The sequence below is a fragment of the Protopterus annectens genome, chromosome 8.part0, assembly GCF_019279795.1.
Source record: "Protopterus annectens isolate FY-2018-M chromosome 8.part0, PAN1.0, whole genome shotgun sequence".
NCBI lineage: Eukaryota > Metazoa > Chordata > Ceratodontiformes > Protopteridae > Protopterus > Protopterus annectens.
Window position 1 is genome coordinate 1,146,684,629 of NC_056741.1, and position 22,996 is coordinate 1,146,707,624.

At 41.6% G+C, this 22,996-nt stretch overlaps 1 protein-coding gene across 1 annotated transcript in view; it reads right to left on the bottom strand.

The window, feature by feature from the left end:
* The window catches only part of LOC122808415 (F-BAR domain only protein 1-like), a 2,144,012-nt gene that overhangs the window by 1,546,105 nt on the left and 574,911 nt on the right, over positions 1–22,996 (bottom strand). The window contains exon 6 of the mRNA XM_044079378.1: positions 12,774–12,805. Coding sequence (XP_043935313.1) covers positions 12,774–12,805 — 32 coding nt within the window. The remainder of the gene's footprint in view (positions 1–12,773; positions 12,806–22,996) is intronic.

Sequence of the window (22,996 nt, forward strand, 5' to 3'; positions counted from 1 at the left end):
CAGAAGGATATTCCTGAGCACAGTTAAGCCAAAGGCTGCTCTTCCCCTCGAGACCAGATCCAATTTGCAATGAGTAATAAAGGTATGAGGATTAGCCCAAGTGGCAGCATTGCATATGTCGTCCATGGAAGCTCTAGATAAAAATATTGAAGATGTTGCCATGGACCTGGCTGAATGGGCTCTTACAGGTTTTGGTAAGGACAGACCCAATCTGCTGTAGACAAATTATATTCAATATGTAAGCCATCTGCAGCCACAGTTACCTTTGTAACTGTCTCCCCCAGTTTAGAATCTACAAATAATTTCTGTTCTTCTGATGTCTTCTGTTCTATGAAAATAGAAACATAACTGTTTATAAACATCCAATAAGTGCAATATATAGTCACCTTTGTTTGCAAAATTCAGAAAGAAAACTGGCAGACTAATAAATTGGTTGATGTTGAATTCTGATACCACCTTAGGAAAGAAAGAAGGATTGGTTCGTAATGCCACCCTATCCCTATGAAGAAAACAGGTAAGCAGGATTAGAAGATAATGCTTGGAGTTCTGATATCCTTCTAGTTGAAATGATGGCAACAAAAAATATAGTTTTCCAAGTCAGAAACTTTAGATTGCATTTTGCTGCTGGTTCAAAAGGGGAATGAATGAATGTCTGTAGTACCAAGTCCCACTGAGGAGTTGGGTCTTTATAAGGAAGATTGAAAAAAAAAAAAAAAAAAAAAAAAAAAAAGGAGTATTTTTCAAAAAGGCCTTACAAAGTTTTGATGAAGCCAGAGTGGAGTTTGCAATTCCTATGAGGAAATTAGAGATGGCTGCTACATGAACTCTAATAGTTGAGGGGCTAAGCTCCTTCACTGAAAACTGTAGCCAGAAATTAAGGGGTCAATTTGTTTCTGATGAGCCCAAAAAATAAATCTTTTCCATTCACTTCTGTAAAGTTTTCTTCTGGAGGCTTTGTGAGAAAACAAAAGCATATGATAAACAGGGTAAGACAGCATTTTTTGGCTGGCTAGTTAATGGAAGTAGAGAAACCAGGCTGTCAGTTTCAGGTTTGAGACATTTGGGTGAATCATGTATGCATAGTGACACAGGAGGTCTGGAATCGGATCCAGAATCCAAGATGGGTAGACTACATGAAGCCAAAGGAAGGGAAAACAAATCTGTCGAGCTCAGTAAAGTGCAATGAGGACGACTTTGCACTTCTACCGGACAGCTTTCCGCAGAAATTTGGGAATCAAGGGAGTTGGGGGATACGCATAGAGCATACCAATTGTGTAGTAGATCATCTCTTGGTGATTCCCCCAGTTTGGGGGATTATGGAAAAGAAGGTGCTACACTTGTTGTTTAGGGGAGATGCAAACAGGTCGCAGCAAAGCTGGTCCCGTCAGTGAAAAATCATTTCTGCCACTTCCATGTTGAGAGACCACTCATGATGTAGTACAATGGACCTGCTCAATTTGTCTGCTATCACAGGAATGTGTGTTGCTACCAGAAATCAGACGGATGAGATTGCCCACAGTCACACTCTTACATCTTCTCAACACAAGAGGTAAGACCTGGTTCCTCCCTGTCTGTTGATGTACCAGACCAGTAACACACTATCTGAATCGCAATGGTCTCAAAAGGAAGAGAGTCTTGGAAGTCCTGCAATGTTAAGTGTCCATGGTCACTATGGCCTTGGGCTGAGGGAGAATGAAGGGACAGCCTTACAGTACCTGATCTAACCAAGTCCACCACCGAAGGTATCTTTTGCATGCTTGGGTAGTTCTTATCTGGGTAGACGTGCTGATAAAGAATAGACCATTGTGTCATTAGCATCCACTGAAGAATTCTCATGTGAAATCTTACTAAGAGAACTGGAAAGTACAGTTCTGTACACTTACCATAAATGTAGATGTTCGACTGCATTCACTGCTGCAGTTATCACATTTGGGTTATCCTGCCAGGTGTAGCCCTTAGTCAGCCCGAATACCAGAGGCTTAGTATTTCTGAGTCATTTGCTGTCACTCTAGGACTGACATCAGGTCGTCAGTGGTATAAAATCAGGCAGCAGACGCCATTACATCAGTTTTTCATGCCATAACTGTCAGGAGCCCCCAAATAGGGAGCTAGGTTATGGTGGAAGAACACCACCAGTAGAAAGTAAATACCAAAAATTCCATGTAAGGAGAGAGGAAGAGAGAGAGAGACTAGGGGGATGGGGGGGGGGGACCAGGACTGCAACAGTGAATACACTCAAACATCTACATTTATGGTAAGTGTACACAACTGTACTATGTTCTTAGTGTTTAACTGTTGCAGTCATCACATTTGGGTTGATTCCCAAAGCTGAAGAAAAGGGTGGAGGCAGTCAAGACGACTGGGGGCTGGCTAGGATGCCCTGCAAGACTGCGGTGGCAAAGCCTGCCCTAGATTTGGAGAAGATAGGCAGGTGATAATGCTTGGTGAAGGTATGAACAGATGTCCATGTTGCAGTCTCCAGGATGTCCCTGCCTCTGAGAAAAGCTGCAGAGGTGGAGGTTGCCCAGGTGGAATGTGTCCTGACCCCCCTTTGGGGGTGGTTTACCATGCTGTTTGCAGCAGAAATGTATGCAGTGTGCTATCCATTTGGAGATGTTTGTTTGGATATGGCCTTGCCCTCTTCCCCTCCTGCGAAGCTGACTAGCAATTGATCAGTTTTTCTAAAAGATTTAGTACTGTCCAGATAGAATCTGAGCTGTCTAACCACATCTAGAGAGTGCAGAATCCTTTACCCCTTGTTTTGTGGGTTAATGAAAAAGGTGGGCGAATGAATGGATTGATTGAGAACCACACTAGACACCACTTTAGGCATGAAGGATGGGTTAGTCCTGAGAGAGACCCTGTCAGCATGGAAAATGATGAAGGGCTCTACAGCCATGAGTGCTTGTAGTTCTGATACTCTTCTAGCTGAAGTAATGGCCAGAAGCAAGGCTGTCTTCCAAGAGTGGAATTTTAACTCTGCTGAAGCTGCAGGTTCAAATGGGGGTAGGGTGAGCTTTTCCAACACAAAGTTAAGGTCCCAAGCTGGGGTAGGAGCTCTTCTGGATGGCTTTAAGTTGTTAGCCCCTCTTAGGAACTGTTTGATGAGAGGGTGTGAGAAGAGAGGTGGCTCTGTGCTGTAATGAGCAGAGATGGCAGAGGCATGAATTTTAATAGAAGAGAAGGACAGACCCCTGTGTAGTGGGACTGCTAGGTAATCCAGGATAAGAGGTAGGGAGGGCTGTGCCATTCTGGCTCCCTTAGCCTGGATCCAGGTGCAAAACCTCTTCCACTTGTCAGCATAGGATTTTCTAGTGCTGGGGCATCTGGCCTTACATATAACATCTAGGACTTGTTTGCTTAGGCTGGCAGCTTGAAGAGAGGTCAGGGAATACGCCAGGCTGCCAGGCTGAGGGTCTGCAATTGGGGATGCATGAATTCTCCATTCCTCTAGGTCAGGAGTATTGGGATCTGAGGTAGGTGCCATGGTGGCAGGGATGACCAGCTGCGCAGCAGTGGGTACCAGTACTGGCATTGCCTGTCTTGGGCGATCGGGATTGCCCTTGGTTTTTCCTCCCCTATTTTGAGCAGCACTCCTGAAATGAGTGGCAGAGGGGGAAATGCATATACGGAGAGGTTTATCCACTGTAAGGATACAGCATCCACTTTCCAGGGCTTGCTGTGAGGTTCCCTGGTGCAGAATTTGCTGAGCTGATGATTGGAGTGGGAGGCAAAGAGGTCCACCTTCGGGGTGCCCCATTTCTAGGTTACAAGGGTGAAGGTTCTGTGGTCTAGCTGCCACTCGTGTGGGTTTAGCAGGTTTCTGCTTAAGTTGTCTGCCAGAGAATTTAGGGAGCCTGGCAGGAATTGTGCTAGCAGGTGTAGATGCATGGCTGAGGCCGTGTGCCAAAGGGTCATGGCGAGCCTGCAGGGAGGATAAGAGTGAGTCCCTCCCTGCTTGTTGATATGCCAAATCACTGTGGTGTTGTCTGTTTTGATCAGTAGAGGCCCCGGGGAGAGTAGGGGTCTGAAAGCTGTCAGGGCATGCTGAACAGCTAGCATCTCTTTTTGGCTAATGTGCAGACGTATTTGATATGAGCTCCAATGGCCCTGAATGCACCTGCCATCCAGGTGTGCATCCCATGCATAGTCTGATGCATCTGTGGTGAGGGTCTGGGTGACGTGGTGTTGTGAGAAGGGAAGTCCCTTGTGGTTGCATGCTGCTGCCCACCAAAGAAAATCTTTCCTTAGACAAGGTTTCGGTGGTATGATAGTTTCCAGGTCTTGAGAGTATTGACACCAAAGGCTTTTTAGGTACCACTGTAGTTTCCTCATATGCAGTCTGGCATATGGAATGAGTAGAATGCAGGTGGCCATGAACCCTACAGCTTGCAGAATTTTCCTTGCGGATAACTGGGTTCTGGTGGCTAGTTGAGAGAAGTAGCCTGTCAGGTAGGCTTGTTTTTCTGGAGTAAGGAATACCATCTGGGATGCTGTGTCCAGGCTTGATCCCATGAATACAATTTTTTGTGTGGGAACTAGTTTTGATTTCTTTTTGTTGATAGTATACCCCAGGGAGGTTAGTAGGTCCTTTACAAAGGTCAGGTGCTGTAACAGCTTTTCCTGACTGTCTGCCTGAATCAGGCAATCATCTAAGTAGGGGTAAATTTGAATATTTCTTTGTCTGCAAAAAGCAATGGCTGGAGCCAGGCATTTTGTGAAAACTCTGGGAGCAGTGAGTAAGCCAAAGGGAAGTGCAGAGAACTGAAAGTGCATAGATCCTGCCCTGAAATGTAAATATTTCCTGCAAGATTCCCTGATTGAGATGTGTAGGAAGGCCTCTTTTAGGTCTAGAGTGGCTAACCAAGCATCCTTGGAAAGCATAGGAAGAAGCTGCTGGAGGGTGACCATTTTGAATTTTGGCATCACCAGAAAGGTGTTTAGAATGGATAGATCGAGGATTTGGCACCAGGTGCCCTCTTTTCTGGGTACCAGGAAGAGTCTGGAATAGAAATCTTGGCCTATCTGTTCGGCAGGAACATGCTGTATTGCACTCATGGAAAGCAGGGAAAGGATTTGCTTTTTGGCCTTTGCCCACTCGTTTGGAGGAAGTTCTGGGAACCTTTTTGGGGCTGGCAGAGTGTGGAAATAAAATTTGTATCCCTGGGACACTATGTTGAGGACCCATCGATCGTTGGTAATAGAGGCCCAGTTGCTTGCATGGAAGGAGAGTTTTCCTCCTAGGGGCACAAGCAGGTGGGCAGAGGTAAGGGGTGGAGGTGTAAAGTCATTGTGGGTTACCATAAGGGGGTGGCTTTGCACTCAGTTTTTGAAGAGGAGGAACTCCATTGCTTAGATCTCTGCATTCCCTGGGGCTGTTGTCTGGGGGGGTCTGCTTCCCCTGGGTCTGGGCTGAGCTGGCCTGGAGGGGGCAGGAAAGGACCAGTGCTTGGAGGGGCAATGCCTACTGAACCTTGGAGGCTGGACCTGTAAGAAGTTTTAACTGTCTGCATAGATTTAGCTTTTTCTTCCATCTTTTTAAGACCTCTTCAGCCTTGGTGCCAAATAAACTGTCTTTGTTCAATGGTATGTCCAATAATTTGGATTTGACATGGTCTGGCAAGGTCTGTTCCTTAAGCCAAGCATGCCTTCTAAGGACAGAACTAGTGACTGCTGCCCTGCAAGATGCTTCTAGGGAGTCAAACCACATTGCAAGGTGTGCTTATTAACTTGACCTGCAGAATGCATTAGCTCTTGTAATTCTTTATTTTCTGCACAAGCAAGAAAGGAAGATATTTTTTGTTTGAGGAGTTCCGTGGTATGCTGCTGATATTTCAGCATGTGAAACTGCCAATTTAATCTTCTACTAGCAAGAGTAGCAGAGGTGTATACTTTTTTACCCCATCTGTCTAAAGCTCAGGAATCCCTGTCTGAGGGGGTAGAATTCTTAGCCGAGGTTGTTTTAATTCCTTTATGTCCTTGAGGGATGATCTCTAGGTCAGCAGTAGAATTTTTGAAAAGGAATTTGTGAGAGTCATGGACTCTGTAGTACCTGGGAGCAGGAGGAAGGGTATCAGGAGTCAAACTGGATTCCATAAAAACATCATCCACAACATCCAGGACAGGTGGAATGGCCAGAGGTCTGTGCTGTGGTAAATCTAAGAATTCCCTGAGTCTCTATTTTGACCAAGGACAGTCTTGACATTCCCATTGGAAATGCTCCCTTAAAGTATGAAGGGTTTCCCCAAATGAGAAATCTTCGGGTGGAGAGGCAGAAGGAATGGATTCCTCTGCATCAGAATCCTGTTGCATGTCTTCATATTCAGAAGCATCAAAGTCAGTGGACTCATGTTCAGATAAAACTAATGAGGACAAGTCTCTCTTTCTTTTGGAAGGGGTAGCCTGGCTTTCCTTAATAAGCATAATAAGGTCTTCTGCCATTTTAAGCATTTGAGATTGAGACAAGGAAGCAGGTGCCAGAGCTAGTGTCGTCGGTTTTTTGGGCGTAGTTCGTACCCTGGGCCTTAGAAACTTGGTAGTTTTAGAAAGAACTGAAGATGCGAAAGAAGTCGTCGGTCTATGTCAAGTAGCGGTAGTGCGAAGTACTTCCTCGGAAGCCGGTGCCTGCTCAGCGGCTCCAGACCCATCCAAGGTAGGAGACATCCACAGGATCAGTAGTCAAAAAAGAGTCTCGTGGCATACTGGACTCTTGGTAGCAGCTTGCAAATCCACAGAAGCGTGCAACAGGGGCTGCGAAAGCGCCTCACTGAGGACCGGAGAACTGACTACTAGCTTTGGGGAAGCATCGTTAGCAGTTATGGACCTGTGCGGTCTGTCTCTGTCTATATCCTTATGTTTTTTCGGAAGATCGCTAGTCGGATGGCTTACCGAAGCCATATCGGAATTCGAGGACTGAGTGTGAAAATATCTAGCTACAATAAGGGCCCGACGACATATAGTTCTGGCGTTGAACAAAGCACAAAAGCGACAGCAAGGGATGTCGTGGTCTGGGGCTAAACAGGCGACACAGTAAGAATGAAAGTCTCGGTGTGGTATTTGCTTTCCACAGGTGAGACAACTGTTAACTTTTTCCTGATGTCGGTTAGAGCAAGAAAAAAGGATCCCCAATAGGGTACTTAGCTTTAGAAGACTTCAACTTCAATTCGGAAACGAAAACTCAGGTAGCGGCCGACTGGCACTCGTGTGAACTGCTTCTGCTTCAGGCTCCTCGACAAGAAAGACTGATGTAATGGCATCAGCTGCCTGATTTTATACCACTGATGACGTGAAGTCAGTCCTGGAGTGACAGCAACTGACGCAGAAATACTAAGCCTCTGGTAGTCAGGCTGACTGAGAGCTACCCCTGGCAGGATAACCCAAATGTGATGACTGCAACAGTGAAACACGAATAACATCTACAGCCACTGACATGGATCCCAGTGCCTGTAGAATCAATCAGGCTGAGACTGTGGAATTGTGAATTATCTTTCTTACCTGAAATCCGATTGCCTGTACCCTTTAGAGTGGAAGTGAAGCTGTCATTGATACTGTGTTGAAAATTGCTCCTATGAACTCCAATGTCTGAGATGGATCTAACTGAGATTTCCTGTAATTTATGGTAATTCTCAGATGGGAGCAAGTCTGGAGTACTTGGTCTAAGGCTCTTATCAGTAGATGCCTGGTTGGGGCAGTAATGAACCAGTCATCCAAGTACAGAAGCACCTGGAATCTCTGCAGTCTCAAGTAAACTGTTACTACTGCCATGCATTTGGTGAACACCCTGGGGCTATGATGAGGCCAAAGGGCAGTGCTCTGAACTGGTAATGACTAGGTCACAGCCTGAAGCGCAGGTACCTTCTGGAATACCTTTTCACTTTTATGTAACAGTACGCATCCTGAAGGTCTATCAAGCACATCCAGTCACACTTGCACAATAAGGGCACAAAGGGCCGAACCATGCCCATCCAAAGCCTGGTGTGCTGAATTGATTTGTTCAGTTTGCCGAGATCTAAAATCTCTCTCAAGTCCCCTGTTTTCCTTGCGCTAAAGAATCATGAATAAGTTCTAGATTCCATCTGGTCTGGTGGGGCCTCTTGGACGAGTGCTCTTTTCTAGCAGCTTTTGAATTTCTAGTAGCACTGCTTTCCTCTGATTGGATGGAACATCAGGAAATTTGCAAAGAGGTGGAAGTGGTGGTAGGGAAAATGGAATTATATAACCTCTGGAAATAATCTTCTGCACCCATGTACCTTTTGTAAGGTCTAGCCAGGCTCTCTGGTACAAGAATAAACGTCCCCAATTGCCTCCAGAGGGGGACAATTGGGACTCATTTCAACAGTGCTGGTAGGGCTATCAGAAAAGGAATTTTTAGACCCCTGCTTTTGCAGGGCTCCTCTGCTGCATGGGTGGCATCTCTCATTTGAGTTCCCCCCTCTGCTTCTGGGGGAACCTCTTCCACATGGATCTTGGAAAGGACCCTGGGACTTCTTGAACCACATTTTTCAGCCTCCTTGTTGATTCCTTGAAAAGGTCCCTTGAGGGGTCGAAAAATGTACACCCACTATAGAGAGAGAGTCTTTCCATCTTGTTCACAGCTGGAGAGTGTGTCCTTTACCTTTGTGCCAAACAAAGAGCTTTTGTCAAAAGAAGCATTGACGAATGAAGACTTGAAGGACTCTGCAGAGTTACACAAGTGCATCCAGATATGCCTCCTAATGGAAAAGCCTGAACCCACCACCCTTGAGGTATCTTCAGCCTCATGCGAGATAAGCCTCATGGATGAGTTAGAAATCGATTGAAGGGTAGCCAACTGCGAGGTCACAGAAGGTGGAGTCCCAGCAGTACTGGTCCCATAAAGGGATTTTGAAAGTTCCTTTATCAGATCCATTTGTAGTCTTCTAAAGTGTGCCAGGTAGTTTATCGGTCTGAGGGCAAAGGTCGCTGAAGCATACACATGCTTCCAAAATCTGTCCAATACCCATGACTCCCTGTTAGGGGGATGGACAGTAGAATTCTGCTCTGCGCGTTCTTTCTTGGTGGCCGCCGCCATGACCATTGCATCTAAAGGTAACTCCCTTGTTCCAAAACTCACATCCTGCAGGTGGTGCCAGAATACAATCTAGTCTTTTGGTGACTGGCTCAACTATGTCTGGTTCCTTCCATGCCTGCCTAGAGATGAAATCAATGAGTTCATCGGTGGGTGGAGTAAGCTAGGAGGTAGACAGGCCAGACCCAAAGGCCTCCTTTGATTCCTCCTGGGAAGGATCATCAGTAAACCAACCATCTCTTTGCTTAAGGATCTCAAGGATGTGTCCGAATGAGAAGTCTTCAGGTGGTGATCTTAGGGACCCTTTACCTTCATCAAAATCAGCATCTTCAGTGACAGACTCCTCAGGGGAGTCTAAGTGCCTCCTCTTGCACTTCCTAGGGATTTCTTCTGTGGGGTGCTCCTGAGAATTATCAGAAAAAATAGTAATACCCTGCTGGGTAGCCTGGAGACTTTGGACAGGCTGTCCTGGTGGAGTGGAATGGTGGGGTTCAAGATGCAGACAGAGGATCCAGAGGATAGATCCAAAGGAGAAGAAACTGTCCATTCAGAAGCAAGGAACACTCTCTCCACCACCTTGAAGGCAGAATGCCCCGGGGAGACTGAAGTTAACAGACCTGAGAAGCCAACCTTCCAACCCATCGGCTCCTCTCACCCAGAAGGCAATCTAACCAAGGCAGAGGAGCCAAGCTATCCAATGCTGAGGCTCTGGGGGGCAAAAATGGCTCCAGTATCTTTGGAGTTGACTAACACCTCGGGTCTGAGAATAGTCTGGATCCAAAACCGTTAGAGCTGGTGCACTCGGAGAAAGTCTCGGATACGAAGATACTAGGAGCTTCAAAACCAATCCAGACGGTCCCGGGAGATTCAGATCCAAGGGCACCGAAATGATGCATCAAATCAGAGAACGAGCTGCAATCGGTGTAGTAGTGCAAACCAAGGCTGACTAACCTGAAGGGATAAGAGCCGAGAGAACTCTCATCTGTATCTATGCCAAGAGAAACTTCCTCATCCTTCTGTCCACATCAGCCTCTGTCAGACTTCTGGAAGAAGAAGAAGATGCCACTGATGGAGATCTGGAGCACCAACAGGATTCTAGGAATGGGGAAAGTACTCAAAAGGGTTCCGGGTCAATGGAAGAAGAATATCATGTCTTTAGTAAAGGTTGGGACCCGAAGAAGCTGATTTTCACTCTGACACCAGCTGGGTAGGAGCAGTCTTTGGATCTGACTTATTGTGTTTTTTCCTTGGTAGTTCTGTGGTAAGCTCTGATGAGGGAGTCAAAAATCCAAAAGGACCTGAAGGCTTGACAGAAGGCCCCTTAAGCTTTAGTTTGGGGGGGGGGGTGAGTCCCTGAAATAGCCTCTGAAAAAGAAGAGGGCAGTAGCCCCTTCAAAATAAGCTTATTTTTTCTATCCGAGATAGCTCGCAGATTGAAAGCCTTACAAATGAAACTGTCAGTGTGCAAATGATCTGGGCCCAAACAATATATGCATAAAACATGCACATCATAAAGCAGTCACTTGTGGTCACATTTCTGAGACGTTTTAAATCCAGATGGACCTTTTTCAGACATAGTCAACTCTGAAGAATACAAAGTACAATGAAAGAAAGCCCCTGTTTTTTGTTTTTTTTTAATAGTTAAGGAAAAAGCTAGGAAGAATGAAGAAACATAAAAATACCAACAATGGTATTGAGAAATACACTAAAGAGTGTAAAAAGAAGAAACTTACCAACTATGGTAAGTAGAAGTATACAGAAAAAGGACAAGGAAGGGAGGTACTGATGTAATGAAGGTAAATATTAAAGATGAAGAAATATCAACTATGGAAAAATTCAAAAAAGATTTACATTCTCTAGAAACCCACAAGCATGAGAGCTGAAAGCGACCATGACACAACCTGAAAGTGGCAAATCTGAGGTATGTTAGGGGGATGCTACACATTTAGTAAGGGAGGAGCTCGAGAGTTTCCTAGTGGCCACAAGCCAAAGTAATGGCCAAGTCGAATCCGAGGGTCGGCTCCATCCAGCTGTAGAGGAATGAATGAAAACTGACATCAGATTAATAGGTCACAATATCTTTTTTGCATATTAGAGGCCTGCTTACCATCCCACTGGAAGTGAGACATCATTTTTAATACATTGTCTCTGAAACAAAGTTCCTTTAAATGAGAATTGAGGACACCGTATCAGTCTCTTTAGATTTAAAACTAACTGGTGAATGAATGTGGGAACAGCAAGCCAAAGAATCTACTTCAGATTCAGAATCCTCCTCTTCAGAAGATGACTCTCTTGTCTTTTTTGAGGAGAGGAAGAATTGAAAGTAGAATGGAAAAAAATGAGTAGAGTTTAAAGAAATAATCTCTTTAAAAAGCCCCTGTAAAAAAAAAAAAAAATCACACGGAGTAGTAATAGTAAGATGTTTAATCTTCTACTTCTTTTTCTTAGGTGTGTCAGTTTGTGGATAAGGAGGAGGATCTGACCCTTCACATACAGTAAAGAGTCGATTACCAGAACTAATTGAGACCTAGGGTAGTTCGGATACTTAAACATATAGAACTGGATAAAAAACTTCTAAAAATGTTTTTGATGAACATTAAACAAGAAAAGTACAAAACAATACAGTACATTATTGTAGTACAAGCTCAAAAAACAAACAAGTGAATACGTATAAATTTTACATATTCAGACTTTTTCCTACCCGAAAACTTTGGAAGACTGTGTTCCGATAACTGACATTTTGGATAATCGATGTTTGGATAATCTACTCTAGACTATACCTCAATAAGTCACCCAGTCCCTCTTCCCTGTCAAAAATTTGAGGAATTCCCTTCTGGTCCTCTTTCATGTAACGAGCAGAGGTTCCCCCTTCACAGATGAAATGGCCATCTGATCAGTTGAATAAGATGTGTTAAGCAGCTGCACCTCACTGGCATCCAACAGGGTCATAACAGTGGGAACAGATGATAATACCAAGCAATCTGATGGCTCATCAAGGGCCAGAGCACAGACACCTGGACTAGACCAGACATCAGAAGCGTCAGTCTTAAATTTTTTTTTGTTTTTGGCTGCTGAGGGACATCTGACAAAACAGCTTTTCTCGCTGACTACCCCCAATTTTCTTTCCTCCTTCTTTCATACTCATTTGTCCCCATTCATGCCCATTCACTGTACCTTCCTTTGATAGAATTTAGCCTCACTTCCATCATTTCCTGTGTTTTTTCTCTCCTTAAGCACCACAAAACATGCTTGCTAATTTGTCCTGTAATTTTGTACTCATATGTACACTAAGTGAATGCTTGCTTGTTGTTGACAGATTGTGTCCGATTCCTCAAACTAGCCCTGTTCACTCTCTCCATTTGGCCTGCATTGTGTGTACCTCAAGTAATTGGTATACTCTCAGTTGTGCTCGTTGCCCTTCTTTTTGATGCTGACTGCTCCATTCAGTTCTACAGAAGCTGGCCCTAATCTGGTGGAGATTTACAGGTTTTGTTACAGATATCCCACCTGAGCAGACCCACCATCTTCCTTATACCACTCTGGCTCTTCCTCTCCACTCCTGACATTCACTCCCCAATCTCTCCTGTCATGGGTGCATGCACATGCAAGCAAATGCAGGTGTGTGATTCATGCATACTTGCATCAGTACATATGCATGTGTGCAAGTCATATGTGTTTATACATGAATGTGTGCAAGTCTGAGTGCTTGTATTAGCTAGTGTGGCACTCAAGGTATTTTCACTGGTCTGAGGCAGCAGTCTGGAAGAAAATGTTCCAATAATACTGATGTGAAGTAGTCCTTCTGTTGTTTCTGAACCTGAGTGGGGAGCAAGCTGATACACTGGTGCTCAGATAGTTGCCAAATTTCTATAAGCAGCAGCACACTTTGGGGCTACACAAGTCTGCTTTCCCTTTAATTAACCCGACCCCACCCTCAACTCTACTCTACATGTAATTCTTGTGTGCCTACACTGAGTGTGACTGTCCCTGTAAGCAGCATCAGAGAACTATCATGTCTTAATGATAAAGAAACTTAGTGTCTATCTGTAAATGTGGTGCACACAATCCAAGAATAAGAGTCTGGGAGTTTGGAGGATCAACAAGGGTGGCATTTACTCAAGTGCTGGGTGAAAGAAAATTGGAGGTCCTTTGCCAAGAACATCATTCCCAATGCAAACTGGTAGCACGGAAACTTGATTAGCTTACAAGAGAAGCAGACAGGAAAGCAAGGCAGGTTGGCAAATGTGTGCATCATGTGTCAGCATGCTTTCCAAAGAGACTGAAAACAAAATACCAATGCCTGCATTATCAGGGCTGTTCCACGGCATAGAGCGATGAGCCATGACAATGCCATAGGCATCCCAAGTTCAAATAGTGACTCAGGCACCCAAGGAACCAGGCTAGGAGAGTGGGAGTGACAGACTGCTGTTGGCTTTCCTATCTATGGGGAGGCAGTAGGCTCTGGTTCACCACAATGGTGACACCTAGCAGCAGTAGGCTGCTATTACTTGGTATACTTAGTGAATTTTCAGCATGTATAGTCCACAATGTCAAAGTGCTTGCATTCTCAGTAGCTGAGGAGAATTTGGCAAGCAAATACACATTTCCCCTCAGAAGACAGCAATGGAAGAGCTGTCAAGGATGGAAGGTGTGCTCCCAAAGGGACAGAGTAGGCTGTTCACCAAGAGCCAGCATGTTGGTCTGCTCTCTACAGCATAACTCTCAGCAAGGATCAGATAGTTGAACAACATTCGTTGGTACAAATGAAAGGGCTGTAAAGCTCTCACCTAGTCTGGGAATGCACAACTCCTGTTCCCCCAGAACAAATAGGATAAACAGACACTGGTACTGGAGCCATTAGGTGAGGTTCTGTTTGGGTATTTAAAAAAAAATAATTTCACTTGGACAGAAGAGACCTACCCCCATGATAGTTCAAGTCAGGTTAGCAAGGAAGCAATCTAAGAAGATGAGGCAATAATGCATCAGTCAACATATGGAGTTTAGTGAAAACTAAGACAAAGTGACTGCCACACATATACCTATGCTTTTGAGAAAGTGTGTTAAGTCTAATTGTATACTTTAAAAATGCAGAAAAAGCACAATCATAATTGGAACAAGCATCACAGTAACGGCTGAAACCCAGCTCATGCATCTCCAGTAGAATAGAGACCCTGGCTTCTATACTGCTAGCATAGTAACAGAAGTAAACATACTAGTCTATGCACACCATTTAACTCAGCTCACTGTCACTTCTCCAAAGAACGACTGCAGGTGGTTCAAATGATAGAGCAGCTGAACTGTTAACATACATTTCTCTACTTGCATCAAAACAGATACTTAAAATAAAATTTCTCTCTACTCATTTATGTGCGTTTTACACACACGTTCAAGCATACGCATGTGCGCATACAATCAAGTAAAAGAATCCAGCACAGTGTCTCCGCACTTTACTGGGCTCAACAAAGGGAATGCTGAAAGCAGCTTTCACTGCAAAGGCATGACTCTTGTGCCTTCCCATTTTGTCATCTGATCAAACAATTGCTTAGAAAAAAGAAACTCAACCAATTTAAAATATATGGAAAATACATTAGTTGTAAAGCAAATCAACCTTAGTAAAGGGTCTTAGCCCACAATTCTTAATGAATGATGATGATGATGCAACCATTACATATAGCAACACGTATTGCTCAAAAAGGATTAAGCACATTAGATAAATGTAGTGAAAATTCAGAGTAATACCTGTAAAACAGTTGCAAAAAAAGTATTGTTCAATAGGTGATTGGGCAATTACTATGTGATGACAAGCTTGCACACACACACACACACACACACACACACACACATATATATATATATATATATATATATATATATATGGCTATAGTGCATTTATGCAAATACAAATAAGGTGAAACAGCTTAGAGACACTCAGAAATGACTGACTGCATGAGGTCAAATTCTGATTAGTGTGAATGGCAATAATGCTGAAAATAGTGTGTGTGTGTGTGTGTGTGTGTGTGTGTGTGTGTGTGTGTGTGTATACATGGAACTATAAACTTTCACTGAAATGGAACTAGTCTGTCCTACAATGATCAACTCCTAGATGTCGAGAAGTTTAAACATCAATTCGCAAAGGATCGAACAAAAAAAAAAAAAAAGCGTTTTGCCCCCCTGCACCTCCCGCATTCCCTGCTAATGATACATATAAACTACAAACACGGGGATCACACTATAGTGGGGAAAACGCATATGCCCCGATTCCCACTGTAGCATAATCTTACACTGACAAAGCCTGTTCACTTCGATCAGCTGTACTGGCTCTGTCAGATTTCAGTGGGCTGTTTTATCGATGAAAGCTGCACACAAGCACGCACACACGTGTACAGTTTATTCTGGGGGGGGGCTAAAATTTATGCGGTGATTGTGGGTAGGGTTGTGTGTGTATTGATCTGTATTTGTGTTGGAGAATCATTGCCAACGCTTGTAGGTGTGTGTGGTGGCACTGATTACCATTTAAGGAGATTCCTCCTTTCTCAGAAGTGGTGTAGCTGTGGAGTTAGAATTTTTATGTCTAAGGGTAAAGCCCCAGCATGGTGTTTACCAGGGGCGGCTCATGGCATCGGACTGCCGGACTGCAGCCCCCTCAGCTAAAAAAAAGAAAAAGTACCTTTTTGTGTGACAGAGACTGACAGTAGCACAGTATTATTTTTTTGGTTCATTTACTTAAATTACTTTGTTTGTCTCCGAGTCCGCGACTTGGCAAGTACGTCCATGCGCACTTTAACCGCCTCGGGTTGCGTCGGTTTTAAAGATTTTTTTTGTTTTGTTTTTATTGCAGTCTGGGGGGCTAATTAAGGCATCATTGTGATGCCCAGCAGTCTATGTGGTTCCAAGCCACATAGAATTGGAAGGGGCTCGGACTGCGACATCCGCAGGCACGTACATGACGTGCTTGCTGGCTGGGCTAAATTCTGTTGATTGGTTGTCGCTCTCTTCCCGGGCTTTATGTGCTGGGAAAAGAGCGAGAATCAAACAGTAAGTCAGTTGTGTTGTGGATTGATTCGGAGTCAGTCACACATTGGATTTTTATTTTTTTTTTTGGGCCTATATTTTGCTGAAGAAGAACAGAAGAAGAACTGAAGAAAGAAGTAGTAGAAGAAGAAAGAAGTTAGAAGAAGAAGAACAGAGTGAAGGTGTAGAAGTATACCAAGTAAGTAGGAAGGGTAGGCTAAACGGCAGGGAATAACCTTTGAAGAACCACAGACCGATAGGTTTATAACAGATGTCATCAGTTTCATATGATAAATCAGTACATAGATTTTTATTTTATTTACTATTAATTATACTGTGAAGAGAAATAATTATTGGAATATTATATTATGCATATTGTTTGTATAAAACTGTAATAGAAAAGTGAAGGATACTATTGAACTAATTAAATATCTGCCGATGTCAATGACTTTCCAGTGCCAAATTGTAATCTAGAAGGCTTCAGTTGTATTTAGCTATTATCCACAGATATCTACATTTTTCTTTTTGAGGTAATGCCTGGATAGTTCAGTCATCTGTAGTGTGACCACCAAAGTCACAATCACAAAGTAAATGTAAACCATTTAACAACATTTTTCTGTCAGGACTTTTCAAATATTTGGTTTTCCTTTTCCTCCACACAAACAGCATATTATTCTCTAGCTTGGTTAATATAACCTTGTCTTGCCCTGCAAAGTACTATGGGGTAAAAAAAAAACAACAAAAAACTTTCTACATTTTAGTATTTTCCCTTATGGTTCTCTGTTTAGCTTTATCAGTTTTTCTGCTGAATCTGTTGCATGCAAGCACATCTCTGAGCTCTCTGTAGATATTCCTGGAGGTATGATTTCTTACCTACCATTTCCTGTTCACTTTAGGCCTAATAGACATTATTTCACCAGTACAGCTTTTTTCAGTTACTTGTTTTACTTATTGGTAGATTTATGTTTTATATCCTTTGTCCATCATTCTAATTCTTTAACGCAGTTGCTGTATGTTGTAGGAACTGAGTCACTGTATCAAACAGATGTTCAACCCTGTCCCATTTACAAAATGGCTCTCTTTTACATAACTACAGTCACATTCCTGCTGCAGTACTTCACATTCTGTGATGTAGTCATATGATATGGGGTCTTCTTAAGTTTCTTTTAAATCCTGTTTATTTGTGTCTGGCATTCTTGGCAATCTCCAAATTATGCTATGTCTGAGTATATTCTGCTATCGTGATCAAATCTTTGAGAAACTTCCATGCCCTTTTCTTTTCCCGGTACTACAGTATTCACTTTTAACTATTAAACAAAAGATTTCTCTGCACGAAGGTCAATTGGTCTTATCAGGATGTGCTTACATTGTACTTGTGGGTAGCATTTGTCTATGATGTGAAGGATTTCCTTCATATCAGCCTTCTGTTTACTGGTACGGATTCAGATAGAATATTGAAGAAGTTACAGCTATGCTTCTTGCTTAACACTGTTTTTTATAACTATGCACCACAACTAAGCCATTATAGTTTGTTTCCTTCCTTTTTTCAGTACAGTCAGAAGATACTAAAACTATAGTATCAATTACTTCAAGGTCTGTATTATGTACACAATATCTGAGCACTGTGGTTTTGGTAGTTTTCATTTAATGACATTTATCTTTATATCTCCTATGGCATACATATTATTGACCAAAGTATGTGGATGCAGTAAAAATACCATCATAGTTTCTGATTTCCCAAGAAGCATTAGTTCTGCACTTCACTAGGGCTTAGCTCGCTGTTTTCTACTCTATATCTACTTATCTAGTCTACAGTCTAGTCAATATGAGGAAGAACAGGCCAATTAATTAAAACTATATGGTTTGTCCAACACCAAAAGCACCACAAAAAGGGTATTTAGGGTCAAATGAAACATCAGTATCACAGGCTAATGTATACAGAAGTAGTGTGTTCCACAGTCCAGGCACTTTGTAAGTCAAAGAGCACCTTCTGTTAGCATTTAAGTGGATCCATAGGACAATAAAGTACTATGTGATCCTTTATTTCACGAGAACCTGAGATTGTAGGGCATGAAAAGTTAGTGTGTGTGTGTGTGTGTCTGTATATATATATATATATATATATATATATATATATATATATATATATTATATTATATTATATATATATATATATATAGTTTTTTTTTTTTTTTTTTTGGGGGGGGGGTCCCTGCATTTTTTCAAACACCTCTTACATCAAGTGCTTTATGTATAAATATAGCAATCTTTTTTTTTTTTTTTTTTTTTGCTGGAACTTTCCATTTAAAAGTCAAATGATTAATGTCACATCACCAAATAACATTTGCTTGATTGGCTTAGTCTCTGACTAATGTAAGAAATCAGATTATCACATGCACTGACTGAATAGTTTACAACAGAAACAAAACACTTGTTATATAAAGAAAAGCTCGATCTCTTAGAATTATCATTATCAATTGATGTCTGTTCATCTGTTAAAAGGTTTACTATATGCCTGTCCTATTCTTACAAATATTCAAATAAAAAGCAGAATACACAAGCTTGCAAAGTGATATGACAACATTGTCAGATTTGCATGAAATCTTTGAATATTATACTCATCAATATTCAAACTTTAAATGAATTTAGTGGTGGAAGTCTTTCTATTCATCATCATCATCATCACCCTCCTTTTTCCCATTTTCTACATGGGGTCAGAGTGTCGTACTAACGGTCACCATCTCTCTAGATTTAATGACACGCTTCTGCCTTCTTTGATCCTTATGCCTGACTACCACAGAGCTCTCTCACAATTCATCCACCTCTTTGCTGGGCGCCCTTGTTTCCTCTTGCCTTCTTCCTGTCTGTCCCAAATCTTCTTTACCAGATTGTCTTCTGCTTTTCTGCACTAAGTCTATTTTCATTGTGAGACTGCATTGCTTTGTTTAGCAGATATCTATTAGGGTTTATGCTGTAAAATATAAAATAAAACTTTTAAATGAAATCCATATCATCTCAGAAATAAAGCAGTATACACATTAGTGTTTATGGCAAATGGGGTGAAAACCAAGGAATGGGACATTGGAATGGCTGCAGGGGGGACGCTCCATTTGACCATGATTTTGTGAGGGGGGGGGAGGGCAGCAAACTCAGACAGCCCCAGCTGAACTATACCTCTCAAATGTCCAGAATTTTGCAGAATGAATAGATTTTTGCTTCTTATTTTTGGTTTGTTCCTCATAAAATTTGTGGTTTTCTGCCAAATCATTTAGGAATGAAGTCACTAAATAATGACAGACATTGAGTTTCAGACATCATAACCTTCAGAAAAATGAATGCTAAAGCAAGACCTGTTATTCTATCAACTGTCTTAAGTTTACACAAGAGCAATTTGTTGTACTGTTTGCATGTTCCCCCAATATATTTGGCCTTGTCCAGATTTCCTGCATTAAGAAGTCGAGAGGTACGTGCAAATAAATCGCTTTATAGAATTAGGAATATCCAAACCTCTCAACTGTCCCCAATTTTGGTTCGAAATGTTGCTGTCCCCCTAATAATCCCTCTGCAAAATGGCAATTTTGGAAGAAAACATGGAGGGTTTACAATTATAAATAACTGTAATGATCAGAGTTATAGATTACTTTTATTTCAGAAATGCATGTAGGTGATCTTATTTTGTCAGCTGCTCAAAATAACAGTACTAATTTTAAAAAGGTGTCCCTTCTTTGACAGGTTCCCAGCTGTATTGTTTGGCAATTTTATATTTTTGCATAACATTTTTGGTCTGTTTTTCATAAAATTGTGTTTTTCTGGCAAATTAGTAGCAAATCATTAAAGATTGAAGTTAGAAAATAATGGCAGACATTTGAATTTCAGATTTCATACCTTCAAAAATTCATACTAATGCAAGACCTACTACTATTCTATTATCTTTCTAAGTTTATAAGAGCAATATTTAAACATTGTCTTTATTTTTGGGCCTGTGTCCCACTTCTATGTATGGCTTTGTCCAGATTTCTTGCACTGAGGTTGAGAGATATGAGTGTCAGAGCCATCACCGCCAGCCAGAGACATTTCAAACTGTGACCTACTTGTTGCACCCCTCTCCCCATTGTAGTGGCTCTGGATGTGTCCAAGCAAGGCAAGGAGCAGTTATGCAGTGCAAGTGTGCAGAGTATTCCCCCATCCAAGGTAGACCACAAGTACGACTGTGGCTTTTCATCTGTCCTTGACTTTGCAGAATGTTCTGGTTTTCTGTCATAATTTTATACTGTTGATTTATGCTTCTTATTATTCAGGAAATGCATGCTGTTGCAGTGCCCTGTTGCTCTGTATTAAAGTAGCAATCCTTTATTGACCATCAGGTAAGCTTGTCGGAGATTGTAAGATGCAAGTAAGCTTTAATAAGCATACTGTTAAAGAATTACCAACATTGAAAGCCTTTTCATTGTTGCCATGCAGAGAATATTGACATAACTAGATAACGTATAAGCCTTAGGTATTGAAATGCATATGACAGTATTTGAATTAAAGGATAGGATTATAGTATTTTCAGAGCCTCATTATATTTGTTGGAGACTTGCAGTTATCTTTGCAGGCTTTACCCATAAACTAAACAGAATGCCAATCTATCATGCGTGTTCCATAACTTGTGCAGTAATCCTTTAAGCAATTTATCTTGAGCTTGTTTCTTGTTCGCTGTTCATTTTTTACTTTGATCATGTGTTCCCTATGAAACAAGTAGATAGTTGTTGTCAGGCAGGAGGTCTTTTTGGATAAGAAACATTTTTACAAGTGGGGGTATCACAGAGATTGCTACTTCCAGCATGTTACTTGGTAATTTTATAAAGCTGAATATAAATTATAATTAGAAGTGCAGTGCAAGGAGAAGTGGTTTGAGCTGAGTGCTGCTTGTTTTGTTTTATACTTGATTTTGACTGGCATTCCAGTAATGTATTTAAAAAGCAATTTATTTTTTCATGCCTCACAACCTTTGTGTTTCCATCTAGATATTAAGTAAGTTGTCATGTAGCCAATGCATTGAAATATTTTTTCTTTTACACTTCATTTTGTCTTGAATGGATTCTTGTAATGATGGTTTGGCACCCAGAGCAGCGTATTTAATTAAAGTTCCAGTTGTTGTGGTTTTGAGCATAGCTCCACCCCTTTCTAGTTGGTCACACCCCCTCCCATTGGCCCCACCCATTCAGCTGTCTCCTGCAGCCCCCCTTTAATTTGAAGTCACCAGGCGCCACTGGTGTTTACCCCTTGCAAAAAAAAAAAAAAAAAAAAAAAAAAAAAACAGTTTTCTTTGATATTATGCAGTGTAGGATGTTTTTATTTTGATCTGGCGTTGTAGAAATCATTCTTTTGACAGTCTGCTGTTGTGATGTCATTGTCTTGATGTTCTCTATTCACTTATATAACTATATATATATATATATATATATATATATATATATATATATATATATATATATAACTCTCTCTCTCTCTCTCTCTCTCTCTCTATATATATATATATATATATATATATATATATATATTTGTATTTTATGTGCATTATGTAGATATAAATAAATGGGTTACCTTCAAATTATATAATTATTACTTCATCAGGACATAAATAGTCGGGAAACAAAAGTGATCTAATATCACTTCATCTAATGTTAGCCTATACTACATAACTACCATCCACAACTCTGATAAGGAAAGCTTGTCATTTTATGATCGATCACTTATGTCAATTTTCTTACAGATTTATAAGTAATTTTGCAAGAAAACCTAGTATGATGGTTTTAATTTTGCAAGAAGACCTACTATGATGGTTTTAACAGATCTGGTCTTCATCTCCAGGGTTTACAGTCTAACCACCAGAAAATACAGCACATCTTCCATATTATAAGGTCAAATGGCAGAAGGACACAAACGTACTCTTGTACTTCAAGAAGCACACATGCATCTTTAAATCAAGAAGTTAGTACTAAAGCAGTAGCAGAAAAATACAGGCAAGCCTTGAAATGATAAAGGGTCCCAAAAGCAACAATGTATCAGTGTCCCAGCATGCCTCTACTAGTATCTATACAGACAGTAGCACAAAAACCAAGCTTTAAAAGCAAAAATGGGATCAGTATTTTTTTTTCTCTTTTTAAAGTTTCTGGGAAAGATAGGAAGGATGTTTACCCAGGAAATGCCCCAAGACTGCAGAAAACAATGCAAACTATGACTAGCATTTAAACTGTCAAGTCTACATTAAGAAACATGACAAAATACCTCACCACCTGGCCATTACACCAAAACACACTGAACTGTTAACTAAGTGGCCACCACTCATTTTTTACAGCCTAGCCTGGCATTTCTTTGGTCAAGTCAGCAACAGGAGTTGTGTCAAATAAATGTTGTTGAACACAATTAGCATGGTGATGGAAAGTCCGATAAAGGGCACACACGGCCTGGTACCAATGACAGCTCCAGTGCTTACAAACACCCTAGACAAAGTTTGGCAGCACAGAAAACACAAGTCTAGAGTCACAATGGAAAAGGGGGAAACTCCAAATATTAACAGTGTGCCTACACACACACACACACACACACACAGTGAAATCACATACTCTCTAAACCAGTCAATGAATGCTTGTGTTTTAACAAGCGCAAAGATGAACAGAGAAAAAATACTGCAGGTCACTGCTATACCACCAGCAGCCCACAATACTTACATAACACAAATGCAGCAGGGTAGACAGAAGGGTTAGGACTGAGTGACTGTGGAACAGTTTGCATTGCTAAACACGAAAAGAGAAATTTTGGCCATACAAGAGCCTTTGCCAAATCAAGTAATGGGCATAAGCAAGTTTCATACTCAGAGGATCACACAAGCAGATGACTGGTAAAGGAAGACTATGTTTATAGGCTCATCTGTGAGAGGCACAACCTTAATGA